This window comes from Enhydra lutris, unplaced genomic scaffold, assembly GCF_002288905.1.
Source record: "Enhydra lutris kenyoni isolate GAN:26980312 unplaced genomic scaffold, ASM228890v2 scaffoldscaffold88, whole genome shotgun sequence".
Classification (NCBI taxonomy): domain Eukaryota; kingdom Metazoa; phylum Chordata; class Mammalia; order Carnivora; family Mustelidae; genus Enhydra; species Enhydra lutris.
In genome coordinates this window covers 1,606,994-1,624,664 of record NW_019154172.1, presented here as the reverse complement: position 1 = coordinate 1,624,664, position 17,671 = coordinate 1,606,994, and the positions used below count along the sequence as shown (strand labels likewise).

Genomic DNA, 17,671 nt, shown 5'->3' with positions numbered 1-17,671 from the left:
TGTTTTTTAGATGTGTCCTTTGAATGTGCTTGGTTAACTATAAACTTTATCCTCCTCCTTGCTTGTCCGCAAGACATGTGACTAACGTTTGACCTTCATCGGTTCTTCTGTTGGCTATTGTTTCTATCCAATAAAAGTGAGACTGTGGAGTTGCTCATGGCAGCAGTCTTTTCGATTGCCTGCCTTAAAAAAAAAAAAAAAAAAAAAAAAAAAAAAAAAATTTTTTTTTTATTTATTTGACAGAGATCACAAGTAGGCAGAGAGGCAGGAAGAGAGAGAGAGGGAGAAGCAGGCTCCCTGAGGCAGGCAGAGAGAGAGGAGAAGCAGGCTCCCTGCCGAGCAGAGAGCCCAATGTGGGGGGTGTGTGTGAGTGTGTGTGTGCGTGTGCGTGTGTGTGTGTGCTGGATTCCCAGAACCCTGGGATCATGACCTGAGCCGAACGCAGAGGCTTTAACCCACTGAGCCACCCAGGTGCCCCGCCTCTGGACATCTTTTAACCATCTCTTTGGTTAAAAGAGTGCTGTTTCACAGTGACCTGTTTAATAAGGTGTTCTAGAACATTTGATATTTGACAAACTTCCCCCAAACAGTAAGTAGGTCTTTCTAAACTCAGACTAATTCTGGGATTTCCCAGCATGTTCCCTGGAACATCTTCTAAAGGAGAGATACTGAACTATTTAAATCATGTGATTAAATTCCTAGCGATCTGCTCTGTTCTGGTATGTTATCAGTCATAATTCTAGTTATCTTAAAAATCTGTGCCACAGAAATAACCACATTTCCTTGTCATTTGCATTAGAATGAACTCTCATCAGATCTTTAAAACCATTGCCATTTTAAAGTCTTTTTTGTCATTTACAGTTTTACTGATGATTTTTTCAAGTGCTCGGTCTTCTGAGATTCAAGAAAAGGACTCTGATATGCATAGGTTTCTGATAGACTTTAAGATCTTACCACTGAACTGGGTAAGAATTTCCTTAACTCTAATGGAAAACTCAACTCACAAAACTGCCTATGATGAAGTTTTAGAATGTAAGTGAGGTTCCGTGGGGTGAGGTCCGGAGCCAATGACCAGGAAAGAATTCTTGAGACATCTTTGGTGCAAAATGGTGGTTTTTTAAAGCACGGGAACAGGACCAGTGGGCAGAAAGATGCTGCCCTGGGTTGTGAAGAGTGGCAGGTTCTGTACCACGAGGGTGGGGGAAGTAAGGGAAAGGGAGGTTTCAACAGAACTTTCATATGCTAAAGAGGACCTACAAGATTTGGGATACCAGAAGCCAAGCCATTGCCAAGGGCGGTTTGCCCTTTTTAGCAAGCTATTAGATAGTTGGGAGAGTCCTAAGAATGTCACATATGTCCCACCCAGGAGTGGGGGGGGAGGGTTGCAAGGTGTCAGCCTTTTGCTTTGTCCTCAGCCAGGCTTCAGTTCCCTCATCACCAGGATCAAGCAAAACAATAATCAATTACAAGGGACTAAATGAATTGATGAAGATAAACAGAACTGAAACATTTATCTTTCTCCTTACCTGATCTCATCAGAATTTGGAAATGCTTATTAAGTATTATTTTCATGGTATTATGTATTTATTTGCAGATAATCTGTTCCTTATAACAAACACAGACATGACCAAACAGCCTCAAGAACTAAGGCTGACTTTATAGAGCCAATAAAAGCCCTTCAGAACACTGCCTGGTATCTTGCTTACTAGGTTTCCAGCATCACAATGGATAAAGATGGTCCCCTTCTGGCAGCCTGAGAAGTTCAGAAAACTTCGGGGGCTCTGAGAAGAGAGGAATCTATTCAAATTCATAGGTATTGCAGGCAAGGACAGTGAGTCCTTGGCTTGGCTTCGGGCCTTGAGTGGCTTTTCAAAGTACAATCTGAGGAGGCACCTGGGTGGCTCAGTTGGTTAAGCCACTGCCTTGGGCTCAGGTCATGATCCCAGAGTTCCGGGATGGAGACCCTGTCAGGCTCCCGGCTCCTCGAGGAGTCTGCTTCTCCCTCTGACCTTCTCCCCTCTCATGTTCTCTCTCAAATAAGTAAGTAAAATCTTAAAAAAAAAAAAAAAAAAGTACAATCTAAGGGATGCCTGGATGGCTTAGTTCGTTAAGCAGCTGCCTTTGGCTCAGGTCATGATCCTAGGACCCTGGGATCCAGTCCCACAAGGGAGCCTGCTTTTCCCTCTGCCTGCTGCACCCCCTGCTTGTGTGTGCTCTCTCTCTCTCTGGCAAATAAAATAGTAATAAAATAGACGTCGAATCGGAGATTCCGTAGAAAAGCAAAGGAGCGCCTAAGTGGCTCAGTTGGTTAAGCATCTGCCTTCAGCTCGGGTCATGATCCCCGGGTCCTGGGATTGAGCCCTGCATCAAGCTCCTTCCTCAGCAGGAAGCCTGCTTCCCCCTCTCCCTCTGCTGCTTCCCCTGCTTGTGCTCACTCACACTCTCTCTCACTGAAATAAAAAAAATCTTTAAAAAAAAAAAAAAAGGCAAATCCAAAAAACCCATGTGGCCAATAACTATTCTCATGGTAGCTATGTAAATAATCAGGCCATGTTTAATGAGACCAGATTTATTTTGCAAACAAGTTAGTCTTACTGCGATTATCTCTGATACAAATGGATGACTGCAGAAGAGAAAAAGTATGTTTCAATAGCACACCTCTGTGTGTATCAGATCCCAGTGCTGTCGCTGACTCTGAAGTTATCTATCTGCAAACTGATCTGGACCCTAAATTCTTCTGGTTTTCTCAAATATCTGATTAAGACTCTCCAAATCCAATTTTCTTCCAGCCTTCTGACTTGGAATCACTAAGAACAAAACCGCTTTTCCTGAAGTCCTGCAAACTGAAACTGGACAACCTGACAGAAATTTCCTAGAAATCACCATTAACAGCCATGCGTGGACGATGTTCTTGCCTGTTGCAGCTGGGCTATTCAAAGGGTTCACACCTGATGACATCACCAGAGATCGTCAAACTGCACACAAGGAAAATGAATGAGACTGCTCAAAGCGGGCTTTCAACTACCTCCATTTTGACCTGAAGTTTTCTTTCCAGCTCATCTCCTATGGCAGGCAAAAAGCCCTCCAGGCAAAGTATCCTGCCTAGGGAACCAAAACTGCCCCTCAAGCAGTAAGGACTGCGTAGACCAGCAATAAGGTCTTGCCTAGGCCAGGAACACCCCCACCTGTGATTGATGCCAAGCTAATCAATAACCTGACCTTTATGTAATTGATGGAAGGAGGGAATGGAGGCTCAGAAGGGAAGTTAACCCAAGTAAAACCATTTTGGTTTTTAGGTCATAGACTCAAAAGACCCCACTCCCTCCAGCTATAAAAGACATTGTCAGTTGGACATTTTTGAACTGTTCCCTCAGAGTGTTGTGCTGACAATACTCACCCCATCTTTGGCCGTCCATCTTGTTCACATTTGCTCAATAACCTCGCTTGGGACTACATGTTATGGGCCACTAGATTAATGTATATACCTTAGAAATGCCTGCTAAGGCCAGGATTGGTGGGGGAGGAGGGAGGTTTATTTTGGCCTCCCATGAATCTGTTAGAGATGATGCACAGGTGGTGCCCCAGGATCTAACTGGGCATGGAAGCCTTTGGAGGTGTAAAACCTTTTGATCTCACTACAGTGCCCTTCTGTGTGTCCCCCACTCTACATAACCTGTGGACTAAGGTCTGGATTTCGTGAATTAACTACGCAGCTGCTGTGGATTGTTTTCCACCAGAATCCCTCTGTCAGTAAGTTACCCTCAATAAAACTCTATGTAAACTATGGAGTGGCCTGCTTTGTCTTCTGGTCTCAAAGTGCCGTCTTAGCTTAGGAATAGTTTACTGATCATCCCCTACCTTCTAACATACTCCCTGCAGGTAATGCTAAAACCCTATGTAGGACAGTAGAAAAACCAACCACCAAAATATAGGAGATACACCCAAAAAGTTAAAGAGTAAGCTCCTCCCTATATGGTTAGCTAACAAAAAGACAAACAAAAAAAACCCTATTAAACCCTTTACCAGAAGCAAAGGGGCATAACTAACTCTTCTTCACCCAGGAGGAGAGACCGTTACTTTGTGAAGTGCTCCTGATGTGGGAAACAAAGGCAAAAGAAAACATTAAATTACCTACTGCCTATAAGTCCTTGAAACAGGCAGAGTGACATTTCTTCTAGGAACTCAGCTGCCTTTATGTTAATACTTTGCTAAGGGCAATCTTAGCCCACCCCCAAGATCCTGTTAAGTCTACTTTAACACATAAAAATTTCCTTGGAAGGGGCACCTAAAGACTCTGCCTTCGGCTCAGGTTGTGGTCCTGGGGTCCTGGGATCAAGCCCTGCATGGGGCTCTCTGCTCGGCAGGGAGCCTGCTTCCCTTCCCCTCTCTCTGGCTGCCTATCTGCCTACTTGTGATCTCTGTCAAATAAATAAATAAAATCTTGAAAAAAAAATTCCCTTGGAAACTTTCATTATCTCTACTCCCCACCCCAAGATACATGTTAGCAATCATCCTCTAAGCACACTGCCCACTTATCTACATCTGAAGGGTCTCCTGACTCAGGTTTTATTTGACAGTAATAAATGACCTCTTCCCACCAACAGTCAGCCCCCTCAAGGTCCTAGACTTTGCTTCCAAAATTCCTTCCAACTTATGGTATATCCCTAACCCCTCCCAACTTGAAGGCATATAATCAGTCACCCATCACAATCCCAGTGCAGCTCTTTCTACCCATGGTTCCTGTCCTTGTGCTTTAATAAAACCACCTTTCTGTACCAAAGACAGCAAGAATTCTTTTTGGGCTGTTGGCTCCGAACCCCAACACTGCCACATCACTTGGCGCCTGAGGGTGTGGCTCAGTCATTTCATCTGAAGTCTGAGGTTCTCAGACCCCCTTTCTCCTTTCTTCCTTTACTATCATTTCAGGGGCTTTTCAACAACTATGGTCGTTTTGGAACACTTTCAGGTCATTGCTCTGGCTACAATCCTCTATCTTGGGGCTGCTCTATGGGGAGGAGAAAGCCTGCCTTTTGGCTGATAGTAACCTGGACAGAATGGTAGACCCAGAAACTTGAAGCCTTCCCTTTATTCCTGTCTTTAATACAAAGTTGTCTTTTTGGGGCACAGGACAACCACCTAAGTTGCTAGCATAGCTGCCAATCTTTAGACTCCCATGTGAGGATTCTTCTCATTGGTTTAACGTGATGTTTTCCACATCTCTAGTCTAGTGATCTCTGGAACTGGCTGAAACCAGTACCCAAACGAATTAAGTCCAACTGGGACCATTTCCTAGAGAAGTTGGCTGTGAACACTACACGTGTTGGAATGTCACTTAGACCATGATAAATTTCTATCTCTACTGTCTTCTGTCAGTGTCCTCCACTTACAACTTTAACTATAGAACTGGACAATTTCGCCTTGTAAAAATTTTCCTAATGTTTTTCCATGGGTTAAAAATGGTGGGTTCGGGGTTAAAGCCTCTGCCTTCGGCTCAGGTCATGATCTCAGAGTCCTGGGATCGAGCCCCACATCGGGCTCTCTGCTCAGCAGGGAGCCTGCTTCCTCCTCTCTCTCTGCCTGCCTCTCTGCCTACTTGTGATCTCTGTCTGTCAAATAAATAAATAAAATCTTAAAAAAAAAATTAAAAAAAAAAAAAAATGGTGGGTTCGGGCGCCTGGGTGGTGTAAGGACCTATTTAGCCAGAGGCTTCCATTAAGGTTAAACAATAACCTGGTTGTGTAACCCTTGAAGTGTCCGGGCTTCCCTTCCCCCAGGGGACTGACTTAAAAATAAGTCCCAGAAACCAGCCCAGATACAAGGGTGGGTCAGGCCAGGTGGAGTCATTCGATCCATGGGGGGTTGCATACTGTCTCCTAGCTACCAAGGAGTATGGGCCCCGCCCTTTGGATGCCAATTCTAATGAGGGTGATAGGCTAGGTCAAATGTCTACATAGGGTAAATTGTAATTCAATTGGTCACTTATGTGTGACCTAACATGAATGTGGAGTTTCCTGTGTGTATTACAATCTCATTGGCCACCTGTGCGTGGCCAGGCCCAACCACAGGGCCTTTGCCCTTAAAAGCTGGTCTGTGAAACAGAGAAAGGTCGCTCTCTCTGTAAAAGGCATGGCCCTGGCCGGTCAGTCTGATTCTTGATGCCTGGTGCGAAATAAAGCTTTGCTTGACCTTCGCTTTCTAGCAGTCTCGCTCCTTTAATCACGGACCCATTATTGGGGGAACCTAACAGGTGGCTCAGTGGGTTAAAGCCTCTGCCTTGGGCTCCAGTCATGATCCCGAGATCCCGGGATGGAGCAACACATCAGGCTTTCTGCCTGGCAGGAAGCCTGCCTCCCCTGCCAGCCTGTCTCTCTGCCTACTTGTGATCTCTGTCAAATAAATAAAATCTTAAAAAATGGTGGGTTCTTCAGGGCAAGGCAAGGTTTGGTATCTCAGTCCACAGGTCAGCACCCATCTTACAGTCTAGAATGCAATGGGAAAGCTGGGGAATGCAAGAATCCCTCCTACCAGGACTTTAAGGGCAAGTGATAATCATAGCAATTTCATTCAAGGGACGTCTGGGGTTTCTTTGACACCAGGAACCTCTGACAAACATGGAACTGTCTACACATGAGCTATTGCAGAAATTTCTCTGAAATTTACCTCAAGTTGTCTAGCTTAGGCAAACAGCAAACATTCAAAGACAATGAGAACTGTAATTGTCTCTAACAACTATAATTGTCAATAACATCTGCAAAGGTAGGTTACTGAAACATAAATTTTTCTCTCTTAATCACTCTCATTTCCAGAAATAGCCAAATTAAGACTAATCTGTATGTAGAACAAGTCAAAATCTTAGCCTTACTTTTTCCTTTTGCCTTTGTTTCCTACATCAGTGTCACTTAGGCCAAGTCACCAAACTAGGGTTTGCTTATTTATTTTTTAAGACTTTTATTTATCTGACAGAGAGTAAGTGCACACAAGCAGGGAGGAACAGGCGAGGGAGAGTGAGAAGCAGGCTCTGTTGAGTAGGGAGGCTGATGCAGGGCCCGATCCCAGAATCCAGGGATCATGACCTGACTGGAAGGCAGACGCTTAACCAGCTGAGTCACTCAGACATCCTGAAACTGGGGTTTAATATCTAATCTACCTGCAGTGTCAGCCTCCCCCAGAAAGGTTTTAACTGAGTCAGGAATCTTCCTATCACCAATGAGGTAATCTGTTACCTACGCCTTCTCCACCCCCAAAAGCAAATGAGGTCATCGGCATGATAAGACCCAGTACCCTTTCCTCCAGGTGATAGTAAGCTTGCCTGGAATCCTTTTCTTTTGCTATTAACTCCTTGCCCCACCCTCCTTTTTATAAAAACCTTCTATTCTGTACAACTCTTGGGAGCCCCTCTCCACTTACCAAATGGGGTGCTGCCCGATTCATGAACCGTTTAATAAACCCAGTTAGATCTTCAAATCTGCTCAGCTGAATTTTGTTTTTTGGCTGGGCCCTCACTTCCATCTGAGATGCTTTGAGCCCAGTTATCTAAAAATCTTCTTGACTTAACTGTCCTCTGGACTCAAACACAGAGTTTATGGTTTGTTCCAACTATTAACCTTTGTTTTAGTTTTGTTTCCATAAAAAAATGCCTCTTATTAAATAGGTGACTGATTGCTCATGTTATGCAGAACACCCCCTGCAATACCACCTCCTGAAATGAGACACAACTGTTTAACTAACATATTCTCAGGACTAACAGAGTGGTTCAAAGACATGAAACTTCTTGGGAAGCTTCAAAGACAGGAATGAAGGATAGCAGAACACGCCAACCCCAAGTATGGCTCTTTGGCATCAAGATTATTCTGAGGAACAGCAGACACAGGGGAACCTCCGGAAACAGAGAAGTTAACCTTTTGAGTGGAAAATTTACATTTCTAAAGGAAATCTCCATTTGTAATGGTGCCCCCCCCCCTTTCCAGATAGAAGAGGGCTCTACTTTGAAGAGAATCTTATCTATGGAGAAAGCACCAAGTTAATTCTGCCTAACCAACCTTATCCTGTTTACTGTGCTTTTTCCTGGTTACTTCCCCACAACTTCTCCCCTTCTCCCATGCCCTGCTTCAGTCCTGAGTTGGTATTTAAACTGGTGACTAAGGCCAGCCGGGGAATTACTCACTTTTCCCTAGGTATCTTCCATGTATACCTGAGGTAAACTTGTTCAACTTCATTAAAAAAAAAATAATAATAATAATTTTTTTTTTAAAGAAAGCAATGGGCCTCCCAATTCCTATACCAGAGATCTGGCACCACATTTTAGGGACTAAAAAGTTCTCTTTGGGAGATGAAAAGAACTGAATAGGGACTGCAGTCAGTAATGCTGTGATGGCAATGTGCAGTAACAGAGGGTAGCTACCCTTACAGTGATGAGCACTAAGTAATGTACGGAACTGTTGAATCGTATGTAGTATACAAAGAACTACCATAACATTGTTAGGTCAGTTTAAAAAGCTCTTTTTTTAAAAATTAAGGTGCATTTATTTTTTGTATAGCACTCATCACCATTTGACATACTTTGTATTTTCTTTCTTTAATGGTCTGTCTCTCCCCTCTATGGTGTTAGCTCAATGAGGGCAGAGATTTTAGGTAAAGAATTTTACCTTTTAGGTAGAGCACCTTCAACAGGTCTTCTGGGTTTGTTTTCTCTTTCCTTTCTTCCTTCCCTCTCTTATTCCTTAAAATAAAAATATTTTAAGGCACTTACTAGGTAGCTGGTACTGTTCTAAGTACTGGAGATCCCAGAGAGAATAAAACATAAAAATCTCTGTCCTCAGGGCACCTGGGTGGCACAATAGGTTAAGTGATCTCAAGGTCCCATGACATCGAACCCCTGTAGAGTTCTGAGATAGCAGAGAGTCACTTAGGACTCCCTCTCCCTCTGCCCCTCCCCCCACATGTGCGCACACTCTCTCTCAAGTAAATCAATCTTGAAAAAACAAATCCCTGCCCTCTTGCAGCTCACACCCTGGTGTGAGAGACAAAACCAGTCTGTCAAACAGTGGTTAAGTGCTATAGAAAAAATGAATGCACCTGAATAAATGATTATTAAGGGAAAGAAAACAATTTGAAGAAACTACATACTACATGATCCTAATTATATGGCATTCTGGATAAGGCAGAACTATGGATACAGTCAAAGGATCAGTCATTGCCCACAGTTCAGAGGGAAGGTGGGGAGGGTGAACAGAGGGGGCAGGGGGGTTTTGAGGACAATGGAAACATTCTGTATGATACTCGGATAGATACCTGGCATTATACATTAGCCAAAACCCACAGAAAGCACAATCCAAAGAGTTAACCCCAATGTAACCTATGGTTAGGGATACTGTTATCGGGGCGCCTGGGTGGCTCAGTGGGTTAAGCCTCTGCCTTCTGCTCAGGTCATGATCTTAGGGTCCTGGGATCAAGTGCCATATTGTGCTCTCTGCTCAGCGGAGAGCCTACTTCCCCCTCTCTCTGCCTGCCTCTCTGCCTACTTGTAATCTCTGTCAAATAAATAAATAAAATCTTACAAAAGGAATACTATTAGCAATAGTAGTTCATCAATTATCAGTTACACTTTAAGGCAAAATGTTAATGTGGGAAACAAAGGCAGAAGGAATGTTAGATAAAATTAAATCTTATAACCAGATTGTTAACATTCCTCTTTATGAAAGTCCGTTTGGAACTTCCCCTATCTTTACTTCTCCCAACCAGAAGGTATAAAATCACTTGCTCCTCATAAGCCCGGAGCAGCAAGGAGCAAGAGCAACAGCAGCCACAGCAACTTCCACCCACAGGGCCTGTCCCAGTGCTTTAATAAAACCTCCACTTTGCGGGCACCTGCGTGGCTCAGTGGGTTGAGCCGCTTCCTTCGGCTCGGGTCATGATCTCAGGGTCCTAGGATCGAGTCCCACATAGGGTTCTCTGCTCAGCAGGGAGCCTGCTTCCCTCTCTCTCTCTGCCTGCCTTTCTGCCTACTTGTGATCTCTGTCAAATAAATAAATAAATAAATAAATCTTTTAAAAAACAAAACAAAAACCTCCACTTTGCACCAAAGACACCTCAAGAATTGTTTCCTGGCACTGGCTCTAGACCCCAACATTTCCACATCAGTATCCAGTGTCTCAATATTTCCTGTTTTATATTTAACATTTAAATATTCTTTATGAGAGAGTGGTTGTTCCTACCAGGAAAAAAGGTTCTGACCTCTTCAAGCCTTTTAGAAGATGTAAATTTATATGAAGGCAAACGTTTCCAAGACCTATCTTCACTCTTCTTCATGAACTGGTCAAAAATGAGTCTCATGTCCTTGCTCCAGCTGGGGTTGGGGAGAGAATGGTCCACGTGAGCAACCTCTGATGAGTATGACCTCTAGAAGAAAGAGAAGAGAAAAAGAAGAATGGGAAGTGAACCCTATCTTGTAACATATTTTTCTTTTTTCCTGAGACTATCTTGCTGCCTCTGCCTCTCCTCTTTCCAGAAGGTGGTCATTTCAGAGTAGAAGCAAATTTTAAAAATCAGCCAGACCAACCTCCGAGAGAGGAGAGATTGAGATTTGCTCAGTGTCACCCAACTAGCTTATAACAGCAGCATTTAGCTCAGGTCTGTGGATTCCCTTTTTAAAAAGAACAAAACACAACACCTTAATCAAGCACAAGGTAAACCAGGAACTGGAAGTAAACAGATGAATGTAAAAGAGTTACTAATGGGGTATGCAGGACCCAGAGCACAGGGAGAGGTATTTAGCTCAGATGTTGTGGAGGGCGGGAGGGGGGCAGTGGTGGTGGTTCAGGAAGGAATTTTTTGACCTGAATCTTGATTTGATGTAGGGAAGATGTTAGGCTTCGAAGTCAATGGTCAAGTAAGAATTCTTGAGCTATCTCTGGTGCAAAAAGGTGGTTTTATTAAAGCACAAGGACAGGACCCATGGGTAGAAAGAGCTGCACTGGGATTGTGATGGGTGACTGATTATATGCCTTCAAGTTGGGAGGGGTTAGGGATATACCATAAGTTGGAAGGAATTTTGGAAGCAAAGTCTAGGACCTTGAGGGGGCTGACTGTTGTTGGAAAGAGGTCATTTATTACTGTCAAATAAAACCTGAGTCAGGAGACCCTTCAGATGTAGATAAGTGGGCAGTGTGCTTAGAGGATGATTGCTAACATGTATCTTGGGGTGGGGAGTAGAGATAATGGAAGTTTCCAAGGGAATTTTTGTGTGTTTAAGTAGACCTTACAGGATCCTGGGGGTTGTGCTTAGATTAAGATTGCCTTTTGCTCTTAGCAAAGTATTAACATAAAGGCAGCTGAGTTCCTAGAGGAAACGTCACTCTGCCTGTTTCAAGGACTTATTAATGGGGTATAGTAAGGAAACTTAGTAATTTTTCTTCTACCTTCGTTCACCACATCAATTAGACAGCAGAAATTAGCTAGCTAGAAAGGGTACTGTAGGCAAGGGGAAACTATACGCAAAAGCAAGGAGGTATAACATAGTTTTATGGGGCCTCAGGACAACCACACTTACCAAATACTTATGAAGTAGGTACTAATTTATCATCCCCATTTTACAGATGATGAAACTAAGGCCTAAAGAAGTTTAGCTTTGTTTCAGTGCAAGGGGAAGAGCAGATGGCTGCAGAAATGCAGACAAGGGCATGGCTATGAGAAACTTCCATACTATGCTAGTTGGCCTGAACTGGTCTGTAACCTCAGTTGTTCCCAGAGGGATTTTCATAGGGAAATAACAAGATCTCATCTGGCCATCATATGAAAGATAATGGGAGGGATCAAGACTGGATCTGGGGACTCCTGTGTTAAGGCTTTTAGAGATAACTTACCCAAGTGAAAAATTATGACCGCATTAAGCAGATAATGAGTAAGGGAAGATTAAAAAGACAATACCAGCTCCAGGTTTCTGACCTATGCAACACAGTGAGTGACAGAGCCAATTACCAAGAAACAGAATAAAAAGAGGGGGCAGAGGTTGGGCGGACAGGTGCTTGCTGTCATCGTAACCATGGCTTCCACCCATGCTATTTCTCTGCAGCACTGGGCCATGCTACCACTCCTGTGCCCAGGCAGCAAGTGGAATGGTGCAGAGGTCCCAGGTCCTAGAGGGGGAGAAAAGGTGACTTATTAAGGAGCAGGACAAAGCAAATGGCCATAGGTACTGGAAAGGAAAACTGTTTTTGGTTTTTGGGGTCTTTTTTTTTTTTTGGCTTCAGCAGAAATCTTGGAATGTTTAAGATCACAGAAGCTATCAAGTCTACGGCATTCCACTTCGTCACCCTTTTCAGTTTAGATTCAGTGTATCTATAACAGTTGGACCACACCTGAAACCAAAACAGTAAGGCTGAGCCATGATGGAAGAACCAGCCAACTAGCCTTCCACTGACACATGATACATGACACCTCCACTGGCTCTTATCTAGCTGGCTCTGATCCTGGCCTGACGGTTGAGAATACAGGCAGCCGGTCTCAAAAACCCTACAGATTAAAAACTCCTTGGCTGAGGAGAAGGAAGTAACAATTTCATGAGGGTAATGTGAGTAGGGTTAAGACTACTCCACCCTAGCCCAGGATCTGTACCTGTTTTTTTCCTATGGCTTTGAATTTGCTCATCTCTTTAGAACCTAGTTCAGAAAATTTGGTAAAGAAAAGAAAGAGCAATTTACAGGTGCGCGGGTGGCTCGGTCAGTTAAGTGTCTGCCCTTGGCTCAAGTCATGATCCCAGGATCCCAGGATTGGGCCTGAATCAGGCTCCAGGGAGCCTGGTTCTCCCTCTGCCCTCCCCACCCCCTCATCCTCACGGACATGCACGCTCTCTCTCAAAAATAAAGCAGTTTTAGAGGGGGAGAGAGCCCCCGTATTGGAGAGCACAAGTTGTAGGAGAAGCAAGCCGCTCATCTAGCAGATAGTCCAATGTGGGGCTTGATCCCAGGACCTAGGGATCATGACCTGAGCCAAAGGCAGCCACCCAGGAGTCCCCAAAATAAAACAATTTTTAAAATCCACCATTATTTCTCCATCTCAAGACAATGATAGATGCTGGGGCATCTGCTTTAGGCTGGGGTCATAATCCCTGAGTCTTGGGATTGGGCATCCTGCTCAGAAGAAAGCCTACTTCTCCCTCTCCAACATAACCCCACACCACTCTCGTTCTGTGCCTCTCACTATCAAATAAATAAAATCTAAAAAAAAAAAAAAAAAGACAATGATAAATGTTTATGTCTTTCTACCAACTTTTCTTTAATGTGATCTTTCTCTTATTTATTTATGAGAGAGCAGGGGAGCTTGAGGGTGGGGGAGGAGCAGATGGGGAGGAAGAGGGAGAATTTCAAGAAGACTATCCACTGAACTGAGCATGGAGTCTGACACAGGGCTCAATCTCAGGACCCTGAGATCCTGACCTGAGCAGAAATTAAGAGTTGGATGTTTAACCAACTGAGTCACCCAGGGGCCCTTCAATGTAACCTTTTTTTTTTTTTAAGATTTTATTTATTTATTTGACAGAGATCACAAGTAGGCAGAGAGGCAGGCAGAGAGAGGGGGAAGCAGGCTCCCTACTAAGCAGAGAGCCCGATGCGAGGCTCTATCTCACCACCCTGGGATCATCACCTGAGCTGAAGGCAGAGGCTTTAACCCACTGAGCCATCCAGGCGCCCCAAATGTAACCTTTCTTGATATACTCGTAATTTCAGTAAGAAATGTATTTTTCCTTTCTGCCTCACCACTTAAGTACCCACTTTTTCATGTCCTTAATCTCAATTATCACCATTTTCTTTTCTTTTCTTTTTTTTTTTTTTAAAGATTTTGTTTATTCATTTGATAGAGAAGGAGATCACACGTAGGCCAAGAGGCAGGCAGAGAGAGATGGGGAAGCATGCTCCCCGCTGAGCAGAGAGCCCCATGTGGGGCTCGATCCCAGGACCATGGGACCCTGGGACCCTGACCTGAGCCGAAGGCAGAGGCTCAACCCACTGAGCCACCCAGGCGCCCCAATTATCACCATTTTCAACAGCAGAAAAATAGTCCTTTAGACTCCTGTACTATAATTTACTTAACCATTTAAGTTAGGCATTTAAAGCGTTTCTAATCTTTTGCAGCTTTAAGTAAGAATGTTCACTGGAAAATTTTGAATATAGCTTTTTCTCTGCTTTGGATTATTTCCTTAGAATCCAGTCTCAATCACATGGCTTTTAAAGTACATGAATTCTGGAAATAAACTGATATAAGCAGTCACAGATAAATACGCACTGAGCAATACATGTCAGCTGAGAGGTAGAAAAGACTGTAGGATCTGGCTCATCTACAGGTCTCAACAGGCGACTCTACCAGAGCTAGGGTGGCTCAGTCCTTAGGTATCTGCCTTTGGCTCAGGTCCTGATGGAGCCCCCACATCCAGTTCCCTGCTAGATGCAGAGACTGCTTCTCCCTCTCCCACTTACCCTGCCTGTCCGTGCTCTCTCACTGTCTGTCAAACAAATAAATAAAATCTTAAACAGGCAACTCTAGGATGGACCAGTTCCAGCGTCTTTTTATGGACCAGGATGAGAGAGATAATTGGAGACTTTTAGGAACTAGAATGACCCCTTGGCTGTGGGCTGTCCTACCGGATTTTAACTTTGAAGTGTGGGATTCAACTAAATGCAGTGAACTTTTAAAAATCTGCTATATGCCTGGTTTGGTGCTAGGAACTGGTTGAGACAGAGCGGGAAAAGAGGACTTGGGCCCTGCCCTCAAGTGGTGGCAACCTCAGGTGTGAAAAATACTGTAACAGGAGTACATTATAGACACAGGAGTGACAGGGATGAGGTCTGATGGAGTGGTTTCTAAAGTGTAAGAAGTGCACTAAGGACAGAATGGGAGAGCTATACCAAGCAAAGGCACAGAGAGATGACACAACTGTTTGACACCTTGGGGAACTGCCAGGATTTCAGTCCTCATGATGTAAGGTGCAATGAGAATAGCAGCCAGATGTGGATGGCAAAGTAGAAGGGGAACACTCACCACCGAGCCTCTGTGGCCTTAACACAGGGCTTAGATTTCATCGGCTAGGTCAATGTTTCCAAACGTCAAAATGAAAGCTGATTTTAGGTAGCACAAGGACTACAGCATATGTATTTTGAGAATGCCTATTATCAAAGGACATAAATAACATGTCATATTCGGCAATCTCACAAATGTTATTTCTTAGGATGAAGTTCATTAAAGAAAGGTAGTCTTTAAAAAACCATGAAGGTGCTATTTGAATGATAAAATACTTTTTTCCACTATGGGGAGCTTTAAGCAAAGCAGTAATATGAACTTAGGTTTTAGAAACCACTCTCTGGTGTAAAAGATGAATTGCTAGGTGAGAAAATGGCAGGGAAAGCTGTTAAGACTGTTGCAAAGATCTAGATGAGATATGGTTAGAAGCCAAACTAGATAGAGAGAAATGAAGGGGAAAAAAAGATTAAGAGACTTTTAAGATACTGGGACCAAGGGATGTGGAGAGAGAATGATCATGGGGAAAAAGTAGTAGGAGAGCCTTGGATGATTCCAGAATTGCAGCTTTGCAGATTGGGGTGGAAAGAAAGGAGATTTTTGTTAGTCTTTGTGTGTGTTAGGAGGGGGAAGAGGAGGAGTAATCTATTAATTTTAGATGCATGTAGAGTGTAGGACCTCAGATGAACACTGTGATATTGTGAGAAATAAAAAGTTTCAGTTCAACAGGGTAGGAATCAAGAGATACTTGATGTAAAGGCATTTGCAAATTCCCAGCACAGACTGTGTACGTGAGGGATAAATGTTAGGGATAATCATTACCTTTTGTAGCTCTCTGTAGAGGAAAAGTCTTTAGTTATATGTTTTTTAAGGGGGACTTGTTAACTGAAGTTATGACTTCTTTTTAATGTGTTTCCTTTTAAGATTAAGTTACTGAACAGGAAAAAAAAAGACTTACAAAGCCTCTAAATACTATTGTTAAATATTCTCAACACAGATTACAAGGCACCAACACGTAATTAAAGTAATAAATTTATCTTTGCTGTGAGAGCAGCACAGCCTATTTTCTTTCTGAGGTGAAAGATGGTATAGGATTAATAACCAGTCTGCACACATTATTCTTTAAAAGAAAGGTCTGACAGCTTGCAGTTCTTGCTCAGTACAGAACTGTTCCTTCCATGTTCCCTTAGTACTTCATTATTACAGCCGTTCACCCTTTTCTCCCAAACTAGACTGTGAGCTCCTTGAGAGAAACTGTTTTCTTATTCTTTATATCATGAAGACCAATGTCTTACATGTTGTTGGGGTTCGATTAGTAATAATTGAATACTGGGGTGCCTGGGTGGCTCAGTGGGTTGGGCCTCTGCCTTCGGCTCAGGTCATGGTTCCAGGGTCCTGGGATTGAGCCCGGCATCAGGCTCTCTGCTCTCAGCAGGGAGCCTGCTTTCCCCTCTCCCTCTGCCTGCCTCTGCCTACTTGTGATCTCTCCCTCTCTCTCTGTCAGATGAATAAATAAAATCTTTTAAAAAAATAATTGAATACTTCAGTGAAGCGAAACATAGGGAAGTAAGAACAAGCATTATTTAGTACAGGCAGTGCATTAAACGTTGCCTCATTTTCCTCTTACAATAGCCTTTAAAGTTGAGAAAGTGGCTTATGGGACAATTATCCGCTGGGCAGAGATGATCAGGATGAAACTCTAGAAGGGACACCGCTCTTCTGGCGAGCGCATACTGTAATGGTCAGGAGCAGTACTGCCTACGTCAGACCCCAACTTCACTACGGGCCTCTCTGTCTGACCTTGCCCAAACGAGACCGTTTTTTTTGTTTGTTTGTTTGTTTTTTAGATTTACTTATTTATTTATTTGACAGAGATCACAAGGAGGCAAAGAGGCAGGCAGAGGGGTGGGGGAAACAGGTTCCCCACTGAGCAGAGAGCCTGACGCGGGACTCGATCCCATGACCCTAAGATCATGATCTGAGCCGAATGCAGAGGCTTTAACCCACTGAGCCACCCAGGCGCCCCCACGACCGCTTCCTTATCGGTCTCAGCCGCAGCCATCCTCCCCGACCTGCAGACCAGAGTCCAACATCCCGGAGGCTGCCTCACGCCGGTGTCCCCTTCCTGTCCCTCTCGGCCTTTGGCTCTCAGGGCTGTAAGCGACCCCGCTAACAACGACGTCTGGCACTGACGTTAGCTTTTACCCCGCGGTCAGCGGATCAACAGGTCAGCGCGGCCGTCCTCACCCGCTCCCCCTAGACACAGGCTGTCCTTGCGCGGCCTCCCGCTCCCGACGCCCCGCCCCCGGACTCACAGGCAGCGGCCACGAGTTCCTCGCCGGCGGGGACGCGCCTCCCAGCGGGCCGCAGAGGACTCCCGGTGTCCACAGTCGGTAGACGCAGCTCCGCAGCATCGCTCGGAGGGCGCGCAGGGTTTCGACACAAACGGCCTGGCGGTCGCTGGCTCACGGGCTCTTCCCAGTCTCCGAGGGAACACGTGACCAAGGGGGCGCGGCTTGAGGCGGGCGGGGCGGTGGCCTTTGGTGTCGTCAAACTTGGCCCTCGCCAGGTCCGGGCCAACTACTGTGAAACCACCCGGCTGGAAGGCTAGGGGAGCGAGGCCCGGGAAGCGGGGGGGGGGGGGGGGGGGGGGGGGGGGGGG

General features: G+C 44.6%; 1 protein-coding gene across 4 annotated transcripts in view; it reads right to left on the bottom strand.

The window, feature by feature from the left end:
• LOC111162045 (thioesterase superfamily member 4) overlaps nucleotides 1-17,539 on the bottom strand; it is a 36,056-nt gene extending 18,517 nt beyond the window's left edge. For 3 of the 4 annotated variants that reach the window (XM_022526227.1, XM_022526229.1, XM_022526230.1), the window contains exons 1-2: nucleotides 17,325-17,539; nucleotides 10,234-10,398 (exon numbers count right to left, since the gene is read on the bottom strand). In XM_022526227.1, coding sequence (XP_022381935.1) covers nucleotides 10,234-10,398; nucleotides 17,325-17,423 — 264 coding nt within the window. In that variant the 5' untranslated portion in view covers nucleotides 17,424-17,539. Of the gene's footprint in view, nucleotides 1-10,214; nucleotides 10,399-17,324 lie in introns of all 4 variants that reach the window. The other variant, XM_022526228.1, reaches the window with a different exon arrangement.
• Nucleotides 17,540-17,671: the final 132 nt, after the last annotated feature.